The sequence below is a fragment of the Lepisma saccharinum genome, chromosome 2 (genome assembly GCF_977018435.1).
Source record: "Lepisma saccharinum chromosome 2, izLepSacc3.1, whole genome shotgun sequence".
NCBI classification, from domain to species: Eukaryota; Metazoa; Arthropoda; class Insecta; order Zygentoma; family Lepismatidae; genus Lepisma; species Lepisma saccharinum.
This window is the reverse complement of record NC_139230.1, coordinates 3,179,066-3,190,985: the sequence shown is the minus strand read 5'-3', so window position 1 is coordinate 3,190,985 and position 11,920 is coordinate 3,179,066. Positions and strand designations below refer to the sequence as shown.

The 11,920-nt window shown below is 35.3% G+C and overlaps 1 protein-coding gene across 2 annotated transcripts in view; it reads left to right on the top strand.

The window, feature by feature from the left end:
- The window catches only part of LOC145983867 (uncharacterized), a 178,621-nt gene that overhangs the window by 144,765 nt on the left and 21,936 nt on the right, over positions 1 to 11,920 (top strand). For both annotated transcript variants that reach the window (XM_083116931.1, XM_083116932.1), the window contains exons 9-10: positions 9,949 to 10,163; positions 11,661 to 11,780. In XM_083116931.1, the coding sequence (XP_082973057.1) occupies positions 9,949 to 10,163; positions 11,661 to 11,780 (335 nt within the window). The remainder of the gene's footprint in view (positions 1 to 9,948; positions 10,164 to 11,660; positions 11,781 to 11,920) is intronic.

Sequence of the window (11,920 nt, the reverse complement as noted above, 5' to 3'; positions counted from 1 at the left end):
AAAGCAGTTACTGGAAGATGTCAGCTACAAGGCCAAGAGTTGCTCACTCACGGGGACCTGCTGAAATCTAGGTCAGAGCTGGACAGACTGTCCTGACTTCCAGGCACCACACATTTGTATTTTGGAACATTCCTGCGATCTTATCTCTAATTTCTCAAGGTGGTGTATTTATCGATGAAAGAGCTTGACCTACCATATACATAGACAAAGACTGCAAGTCCAGCACAGTCATTTCGGGCTGCCCCCCCCCCCACCCCCACCCATCCAGTTGTCAGCAGCTCTTAGGACAAGGAAACAAGTCAAGGTCAATTTAAAATAAATAACATCCAAGCACATTCGATCTTCTCTTCTCACATATCCAAGAGCAAGCGAAATCAGAATGGCAAAACAAGCCTAGCATGTTGGGTAGTGGCTGTCGGGTGTGGGGTAACATTGGCACGCTTGAGGGAAGTTAGAGGTCAAGTGCTATTGGATATCACTCAAGCTTGGTGTGGTGGTGTCTATTTTTAGATCAGACCCACTTGCGAGCAGTAGAGCGCTTGCGAAGGGAATGAGTGCAATTTCCTTCAATTTTTCAATTTTTTTCCAAATATTTCACGGGTCCTGGGAAAAGTGTCATTACTTCAAGAGGGTCATTATATCCGGGGTCGTAGAATCGAGAGTTGACTGTATTGTGTGAAAAACTGTGTTTTGTGAATATGTGACAGGTATTTAATATTCTGATGGAATTCTTGAATTCATTTTGAAGCAATGCTCTGGCAAATTGATGCATATAATTGGAGTGGAACACTCCCCCGCTAATATTAATCATAATTTTGAACAACCTTTAATTGTTACAATTGGTGGGAATCGGAAAGACATGAAAGGAACTAACCAGCAAACCTGCATAAGTGTGTGCTGTTATTGATATTTTTGAAATACAAGTGCGTAATTCATACATATATGCAAGGTGGAGTGATTTAAATTTTGAAAAAATCACCGACTTAAATCACTTTAAAGAAATGATTTATAGAATAATGTACATAAGGATTTTGTAGATATAAGAATCACTTTTTGTGAAAGTACATTAACCTTGTAATCATTGAATGGTGTTTATTAGGCTCCAAAAAAAGGAAACAAAATATATGTACTAATGGGGTGAAGCTCATACAAAAGGAAATGTAATATGTAAACTGTAAACAGACTTGCATTTCTCTCGATTTAATATTCAATAATTTTGATGGGCAATAACAACAAACATTTTGTGTAGAAAAATATACAAAATACTAATCATGTTAAACCATAAATAGTGTCACTATCATTAAAGTGTAAATAAACATGGCAGCTGATATTTTGCAAACTATCATTAGAAAATTGCCAAAATTCAACTACAAAGACTAAAAATATTTTAAGTTACTGAAATTATTATAGTTTCATTAACACACTCAACAAACATTTGCATAATAGGTTCATATATACAGTATCAGAAACAGAAAAAATGTATATTTACATATATTTCTTTATTTGTTTAATCAGACTATTCAAATATTTTAGAGGGTCGTATACTAGAAAAAGCTTTTCCAAAAAAAAAACATATATCGATATGTATGGTACCAAAAACCACACAAGCAATTTTAAGGTTGTTTTTTTTAATAATAGATTTGAATAAAAATAATCTGATTTAAATTTTAAAAATCATCATAAAAATCATGGTTTTTATCCACCCTGCATATATGTTTTTCTGTGTGTGTGTGTGTGTGTGTGTGCGTGTGCGTGTGCGTGTGCGTGTGCGTGTGCGTGTGTGTGTGTGTGTGTGTGTGTTGGGGGGGGGTCCAGCTAAAATAAGGATTAATGTGAATGTTAGTTTCTTATTTGGAATTTAGAAGTATGGAAGTTTCAAAACCTTGATTTTCAGTATGTCAATAGTTTGATTTAACTTCAGTTGTTTGAAATACTTGTATTAATATTAATAGATTGATATTTCCAATATTTCTTGTTCATACAGTAGGGTTGCTGTATTTCGGGGAATTCCATAAGTGAAAATCCAGAATACTCTGACCGAAAGCATGTTGAGGAGATAAGGGGGAGGGGGCCTGAACCCAACAAAGTAGTACCAGTGTGTATGTACACCATATTTATAATGGACTGTACACTGAAACTGCCATGTGGTTCCACAGGTTGTAAGGATAGTTTTCAAGGATGCAGAAGAAAGTTATTAAAAAAATAAGCCTAGTTTTAGAAGATATGTTTTTTCAAAAATGGTGACAAAAGTTCGAGACTTAAAAAGCATCTCCAGGAAACAATTTTGTGCCTTACATATCAGATTCATGTGTAGGAATGTAAATAACAAAATTCATAAAAGTATCTGCCTAGTCAATCATTACTGCTTTTAACCCAATTCTGGAACTTGTGTCCAAGAGAAGGTTTTAGGACACTGGGACAAATGACACCATTCCGGGATGTATAGCAACCCTATCATAGATAAACAAAGCACAACCTAACTGACTGGCTTAGAAAATAGTCGTGGTAGAATAACATATCTATTCGTACTAACTGTACTGTCTAGAGGAAATTGCTGCATATCGGTCATAAGTAGTGTGTGAAATAGTAAGATTGTTTTCCTGATGATTTTAATATGGTACCCTTCCATTCCATTGTGGTTAAATAAAAGTACTTAAAAAATACTATAAAATGAACTACTTACAATTTGGGAGTATACGTTTTTACAAAAAAAAAAAAAAAAGTTTCAAGACTCAACTGGTCCCTTCATCAGGTTCACAATCTTGACGAGTGGAATCACTTCATGGCCACGTCAATTAGAATAAAAGACAAGGAGTAAGGTAATGGTAAAAATTACGGATAAAAAGGTATTTCGTAACAACAGAACTTCGAATCTAAAAATGAACCATAAAAAACTTCATCACAATAACATGTTAGAACCCCACATTGTGCCATGCATGAGCATATGGCGACTGGTTTGGCTTCTCCCTGAATGCCGGAAGTTGCCAGACTCCTGCCCCGCCTACTTCTCTCCCGCTCCTATCCATCACTACTACGTCATTTTGAACACGAAATCCTGGATCTCGCGGGTCGCGTTGATTACGGCCGGAGTGACCTCAAAACCGATACTTTTTCCTTTACTCACGTCCCATCTCTTGAACATCTTGATCCATAATTCATCAACATTTCCATCATCCCCTATTCAATTTATTATTCCTGTCTTTGCAAATACTCATTGGTTTATTTTCAATTCTGACCACCTCTCTTTTTCCTAATTTTATGCCCTTCCTCAATTATGTGTTCGGGGTGTAAGGGGTGACCTTCCATGTAGTACACCCAAATGTCAACCTCACTTCCACATTAGTGCACTCTGAACTGAAGACTAACGAGGCTCTGGCGACTGGCCCCACGGCCAGTATAATTTTGTTTGTATTGTCCTGTTCTTTTGTCCTTATGTGTGCTGAGTTGCCCCTTTACAGCCTCAGCTTTTAACAGAAGTCGGAACATTTTAAATTTTTTAGTTATGCAACGTTAGAGTTGTTCTTTGTAATGATAAGGGGCTGGCCCCCGTATAATGTGACGGGAGCAAAATAGCCTAAGTGCTGACGCTCCCAAAATTTTAAATTCAAATCAAATCAATTATTTGTTCAGACAACCCCGTTCTTGGAGCCCCCCCCCCCCCTTCTAATATCCTTATCGTTCTCTCCCCATCTAATCCTCATACTTCTTCCAGTTTGTCCTATGTATTCCTTGTTACATTTGCACTTGATTTTATATACCCCTTTTTCATTCTCCCCCTCTTTTTCCCCATTCCTTCTATCTTTTTTGTACTCTGGAAAATGCTTTTCAATTGTTCGCGGTGCCTCATCCCACATTTAATTCCATACTCTTTGGCCACCTTTTCGATCCTCTCTGAAACTTGCTTGAAATACAGGATCCCTGTGTATTTAAACTTCATCCTTTCCCCATCCTCATCTTTAACACTTTCCACTACTACCCTACCTTCCCTTTCACAAATTTTGCGAGCTTCCCTTCGCAACCTCCTCAATTTGATCTCTTTATACCCATTCTTTTTTCCCACACCCATGATCCATTTTTCTTCTTTCCTCAGATCATCCCTGAGATTACATAACCTTATTGCTCTTATAAAAAGTTGAGAAACACATTATTTTTTATTCTTCTTGCATGTTGTAATTCGTTATGAATGTACAGATCTCCTGCCAAGGCTTTATGGTATACCCCAGTCCTAATTTCCATTCCAGTGTTAATAATCGATAGATCCAAAAAGCTAATTTCATCTTCTTTCATTTCCTCTTTAGTAAATCTGATCCGGTTATCTTGTTCTCCCAAAACTTCAAACATCCTATTAACACATTTGGGTCTGGCCTCATAATACAGCATTTTTACCTCTGGACTGCGGTTTTTGGTTGTTTTTAAAAAAATCATAGAAAAAATATTTTTACTTTGTTTTTATTTACCGCACATTTCTTAAATCTACGAAACTTCCTCTTTTCAATTAACAAAAATTTGTTGCATTTTCTTTTCATTTTCAGACATTTTTTAATATTTTTTTCTGCAATGTTTTGTGAAAAAAGAAAAAGTACAACATTGTAACAAATGTTAATATAGAGATATTTTAAGTTCGTAATCTGGAAATTTCAATAATTAACAATGCAAAAACTACATAAACTATCAATACATCTTTTGAATCTTGCATAAGAATACTTCTTATGTGCACATAAAAAATAATTACAAATTACAGGTAATTAGCTTTTGTATGAAAAAGTTCGAAACATTCAGGAATGCAGAGAGCAACGTCACAGCTGGGGCAGTAAAATGTTGTGTCTTTTCTTGCCCACTTGCCAGTTTTTTTTTTGTGCCTGTCTCTCCAAACTTTACATGACCTACAGGGCCTTGACTTTTCCTCTGTAAGGGGGGGGGGATTTTCCTTGGAAAATGGCGGCTTGTTAGCCTATCTGCTGTAGTTGACATTGATGTTAGACCTTGAATATCTTTGCCCACTTTGATGAGTAGTGCTTCCCCTACTTGCATGATGAACTCTTCCAGACATATATTATGATTTTCCCTGTTTACTTTCATATAAATTACATATGCATTCACCACTGACCTAATGAACAAATGGAATGCAGAATTTTCGCTATGTGGTCTGGATCTAACGACCCCATTCTAAACAATGCAACGTACATCAACCCGACAACAAACAGTCGCAGGTGCGAGATAAAAATAGCACATGAGTCACCTAGTGGTCGGAATTTCAACCAAGAGGCTTGAAGAAACACCCACATGAGACAAACTACGAACATAGCTCGTAGTTTAATCGGCAAAGCGATTGCATACTGCAGGATGGGCTATGCCCATCTTTCATCCACATTGACTTTAAGTGCACTGCGGGCTATGCCCGTCGTAAGACCCCAATGTGTTAAGGCCCTTCTCGTCTCCTATAATCAGGATATCGTCCACATACCTCCCAAAGTACTTAATAGCCCCTATCATCTGGTCCAAGGCCGCTTTCTCAATTTAGTGCATGAAAATCCCAGATAGAATTCCAGAGACAGGGTTCCCCATAGGCAAAACCTTCCTTCTGCGTATAAATCTTGTCATTAAAGCTAAAATAGTTATACCCTGTACACAAGTGAAACCATCTTATGACAATGACCCCTCTTTCCATTAACCTCCTTATTAAGCAATCCGTAGCCTTGTCCGTAGGGACACTGGGATATAAGTTGACAACATCAAAACTCATTATCCTATCTTCCTTTGTGATTTCAAGTTTTTCTATTTCTTTCTTCACATCCCACGAATTCCTTACACTATACTTGGTGTTTTCCCCAACCTCTTTAATTTGGATTCAAGGGTTTTGGCTAAATTATACCCTGGATGTGAATACATGGGAATTATGGGTCTTAAAGGGGTATGTTCTTTGTGGGTTTTTTGGAATCCCAAAGGCCACTGGTCTCTACCCCTTTCTTAACTTCACTCTTAATTTTGCTTACAGGGTTTTGATCTACCACCTCAAAATCATTACCGCAAAAACAGTCCTCCATCTTTCTTTTATATTCATCCTTGTCAATAACGACCATTTTATATTCCTTGTCCGATCTGATCAAAAATACGTTATTTTCCTTAACCCATTCTTTAACACTACTTAACTTTCTTTTATATTTCTTCTGCTTATTTTCCCCTGCCTTTCCTTCCTTGCTACTACCCTTAATCTTAACCATTTCTTTCCTAATCTGATTTTCAATGATGTCATAAATTTTATTTATGTTTTACTTCACTTCTATCATCCTTATCGTCTAACATTGCCCCTTTTCCTTCGGCCCCTGCTATAAATTCCTCCTTTATGATCTTTCCATCCCCGATGGCAAATTTTTGCCCTTTACCAATGATTTCTTTTAAATCCTTAGGAAGAACAAGATGTGTTAAATTTAACACATTATCATTATTCCTCCCCCCCTTTTAAACTCCTCATGTTTTTTTTTTGTAAAAACTTATACTCACAAATCGTAAGTAGTTCATTTTATAGTATTTTTTAAGTACTTTTATTTTATCATCATGAGTAAGTGGCACACACCTTAAATATGAGTTTGACGTCTAATGTGGTTACAATCCAGGTATACTTTAATGTGATTATGCTAGTCACATCCTCCACGGCACATGCTGTTATAACAGAAAGCATACCAGCATGTAAATATTAAAATCCAATTAAAGAGAAATGGCTTGTTTATATTATTTGAAGTTTTAGTAATCTCAAGGTTATTTGAATTGAAGCATAATTTTATCATTGAGGTGTATGGTAGTTGTTAATATGGAATTATTGAGTTAATTCATATTATCATCATCTACACACAACCACCAAATCAGTTTATCTAGTCTGAAATGTGAGTAGAAGAAGGTTGTTCCACATATGTACACTTTTTTTTTTTCAAAATTTTAACTACAAGTTTTTGCTGTCTAAAGTTTTTACTCTTTAATTATTTTGAATATAAAACCTAGACATATGAAATATCATGTATTCAATTCTTATTTATATAGTAAGCTGAAATACTAGGATGGATAAATGTGGAATAGGAGGTAAGACTGCATTGAAAAGAGGTGTTTGGAATGCATTCATAAAATTCAATACCATTGTAGAGTATAGAATGTGTGTTGAATGTAGTTTCTGCATTCTAAACTATATGGTATTATTTTTTGGATGATTTATTTTCCTTTAAGTGCTAATGGGAATGTCCATTTTCTTTTATTAAATTAAAATTTCTGCTTGTAACTTTCATGCAAAATAATCAGTGTCTGTGAATGCATGTCTCCCACAATTTTATGAAGTCTTATTATGTTACTGTTGTAGTAAGATGGAATTTACATGGTAACAGGGACATGAGAATCACTATTTAATAATAATGGTAATAATATAATGTTGGTACCTACGGTGTTTGTCTTGTCTATATTTTGTTGTTCGTTTTATTTATGGTGATGTATTACAGGTTGAAGTTGTGAATAGTTTGTTGTTGTTAGCTTGATTTGGTCTGCTGTTCCCAGTATTAGTATTTCTTTGGAATTCATTGAACCTTTAATAAGTTCCATAAACTCATTTGTGAAGTTCCACCCAAGATGTTTAGCATGTTCCTGAATCTTCCCTTTATCCCCTGTAAAGGTTTTTAATAGAAAGAGGAAAACATTGGTAGTTATTTATATCATATCATTTTATTGTGTGAATGGGTGGGAATACCTTTCTTATGGATAAGAATTTGCAATGTAAAATTGTGTATCTTGCTAAGATAGGTGCTATTTCAACTATATTCATTTTGTTATAGATTAAATATTAAGACATATGTATAGTTCTCAGTTTGATTGAGTTCTAATTCTAATTTGCTAGTTGTTTTCACATCAAAAGATTGGTGGTCTTTAGAGAATTTACAATTAATTTGTTAAATACTTCTTGAGGGGGAGCATGAAAATGTGTGTTGTGATCTTTCTTCTCTTGAGTGCTTCAAAATGGGTTTCTTCCTGCATCTGTTAGTATTCTATTATCTATGAACATCTAGTAATTTTTAAAGAGTAGCATGTTTTCCAGAATTTACATTTTAAAATTATTTTGCTGGCATGTAGTGCTACAGACTTCATTTTTCTAAAGAACTTTTGCATTCATGTTTGTTGTTTTACAAGAAAAATAATTTTATGTAAGCCATTATTCTTGGTTCTATGGAACATTTTTTCTTGATTTTATTTACTCCACACTTGATTCTAGTTGTGGATCCAATTTATTGTCATATAATTTAACATGTCTTTGAATGATCCACTTTGAATTGTATAGTAGGTCCAGTCCTGATTAGCTTAGCTCTGCATAAAATGGAATTAAAACAAGTTGTATGTGTGGGACTGTATTAATCCTCCCTCGCTTACTTCAAGGAATCACATTGTTGCTCACCTATAGTGATTTCAGGTATTGGAGATGGCAAAAACCAATGCAAAATAATTACATACAGACTTGACATAAACTTTTTAATAATGAAAATGTTTTTTTCATTGGATATGAGTAGAGGCATGCACATTTCATTTTTGACAAAAACACAAGATGTGAAATAACACACTGTTAATTTTTCATGTTTTTTAAAGGTGTGAGATGCATTTTCCTGCCATGTTTTGTCATAAAATGATGCGAAATAAACTGCAGAATGTGAAATAAACTTTTAAGCACAAAATTTAGAGTTTATTTACTGATGCAACACTTTCTGAAGTCTGAATTATCCTGTGAGTTATGCAAATCATTCTGCTGTACATAGTTGAGAAGCAAAATTGGACTCCTTTACATAGGAATGAACTTAAAACTCTGACAACTAGATAAGTGTACTATTATAAGGGAAATACTTATTTTGTGTAATAAGTGTAGTTAAAATCAAATTCAGGGTGCTGTTCACAATTTTATAACACCGAAATGCCATTTCATATACTGCTTTTGATCCCGAAATGCACCCAGTTTTTAGAGAGAAGGATCATTGAGAACTCGCAGTGGATCAAATATACGTATATTAGGGATTGGAACCAATAACTGGTACTCTGCTGATTTGGGCATATTGATTTATCAGCAACTGATCTGATATTTCTACAAGTAACCAGTAATTGAGTTGAAAATTCTGCCATTTTGTTGTTTCTGTTAATATAATGATATAATTCACATATAACCAGGTTCCAAAAAGAACATTTAAGGGATGGCCTTTTCAGATGGTACACCCTGCAAATTGCATTTGTTCAGTATAACATGTTTCTGACCCCCGAACTTAGAGCCACAATATCCTCCTGTTTGACAGTGTTTTGTACCCTTTTGCACTGAATGACTGTACAGACTCAGCTTTTATCATTGGTATGGAGATTTTTGTCCTCCGATACTTATATTGCTTTTCTCTTCATAAGGATATCATCTTCTCAAGAGGAGTTTGAATCTCTGCACTTTTTAAATTCCTCAGCCCTGTTGTTTATTTTATTGTTAAGGGTCATGTCCCTGTATCGCATGACAGGCATAATAGCCTAAGTGCTGATGCACCAAGTGCCTTATAATTTCAAGAAGAAAATATATAAGAACAAAAAAAGGGGGCCAGGGTAGAAGACAGGCAAAGGGCTAAAATACAGAAGTAGGAATGAAATAGAAAGCACTCACCAGACAGAATAAAATGTATATGTTTTGTGGTATTACTGCATCTTCTCTTTGTAGAGAAAGGATATGTTACAACACTGTTGAATGGCCAGGTCAGAAATGAAGTCAATAGTTGCCAAAGGTCAAGATTGGTGCTATAGCCAGAATGTTCAATGGTTTGTTGGGATAGGGGAAGGGGGTTGCAGCACCCACAATGCCATCCCTGTTCTCATGAACTATGAACACTCTGGCTAAAGCACCAGCATTTGTATTTTTAACTATATATTTGTATAAATTACTAACATGATATTTTCTCATAGGTTACAAAATGTCTGTGCCAATGAAGCAAAAACAGGAGGGCCAGTCAAAGCAACGCCCACACATTAGATTTGCACCTGATATTGACTCTGAATTACCTCGTAGACTTCTTCGAGCTCCAACGCCTTATCCTAAGGAACTACGTGCCATGGCTCGACATGCTCGAAACTTAAGAACAGTGCTTACAGGAGATGGAACTGGATCATCATCTAGAAAGGTGAGGGTGTATTTTGGAGTGGTTGGTCTGGGCCAGAAAAATCGTATTAATCTTTAAGAGAAGAGACCCTATCAGGACAAGTGATTTTCAAGCTTTTATTTTTCAAGTGTGTTGACATGTACAAAGAAAGTGTAGTAGGACAATTACTTGCCATGGAAAGTATAAGTTTTAAAAGACCTCTCCAATTGAGCATAGTTAGAGGAAAAGCTATATGACTGAGCACATGAGGTGGTGGACTTGCCACTGAAGTTGGGTTCGAATCCTGGTCTTGAAGTGGTGTTCTTTGTGAATATCTCTTCATCAATTTCAACTATCGTCATCACTCATCCTCATCATTGCAATTGGTAGTGTCGCCCCCTTGGAATCAAGGAGTTCTGTGTTCGATATCCGATGGAAGCACACAGTGGTTCGGATCCCACTTTAAACTGTAGGTCCAGTCCTGATTAGTCTTACTGTGCATAAAGTAGACTTAAAACAGAAACTCAATCATTGTTGCAATTAGTCAAAAGTGGTATAACAGGGTGGCTACTCACCGGGAATTCTTTGAATTCCAGGAATTATGCATGAATTATTGGCTCCGGGAATTATGCATGAATTCTACGTGAATTTTTCTCTGTACACGTGAAAATTGGCAACTTTTATTAATCCCAATCCCATTGAATTTATACATATTTATTAATGCCCCGAGGCAAGTTTTTCATAGTTTAGCCTTTATTTTTTATCGAGGAAGGAAAAGAAGAAAAAATGGCTGGAAAATAAAACATTTGATTTGTTAGTGTCCTTTGCATAACAATCTATCTGACAGATGTAAGATTGATTAGGTAAATTAGAGTGTGAAATTCTTGTACAATTTACAATTTACAATTTTCCGTAACGTTTGTGACTTGTGTTTGTAGTATTTCTAATCTGAGTATGTAAACTCCACACCTTAATTAAATTTATATATATATATATATATATATATATATATATATATATACTGTTCAATTGAATTGAATTAGAATTTTTGGATAAATTGGAATCACCCAGACCCTTCATAAAATATTTGGGTGTGTCTGTGGGTAGGTGGTGAGAGGCAGTAATACGTAAGGTTGAAACGGAAAACATCCACTTGCACCCTTGAATTTTATCAAGATCCCAGAGTAGCCACCCTGTATAAATGTGACGTAAAATATCAAAAATACAAATTGTTAGAGGAAGAAGAAAATTGAAATTTTATACAATGGTTCTCCTTCAGCTAGTCACTGTGGCCGTCACAATGAACCAGATAGGATAGAAAAATTCTAAGATGCAGTACTGTTATATTCCTAAATAATGCATACACATTGAAATTTGTTGATAATTTGGTCAACGTTGATAGATGTAGACGAAGCTTGGGATATACTGCTTCAATTTCCTTGATCTGGAACTGTATCAAGCATAGCATATTGTATAAATAGTAGTTGTAATAATGATTATGAGCAATACATTTTATAGCTACATGTATGTTATTTCCAGGTTGAAAGTGATGTTCCTGTTGTAGGCGAAATGATTTCTGTTGGTACGCAGGATGCACAAATTAAAGAAGCAAAGGTTACAAAACCTCAGATTTCATCTGGAATTGTCCTTGATACGATTGTAAGTATGATACAAATGATTATTCTTTCTTCATTCATAAGACTGACTTTTACAGAGTATACAAGTTATTACATGCCATCCGGAGTATAGACCATAGTACTGAATACTAAAAAGAAACCGTAACCTTGCTTATTGTAATA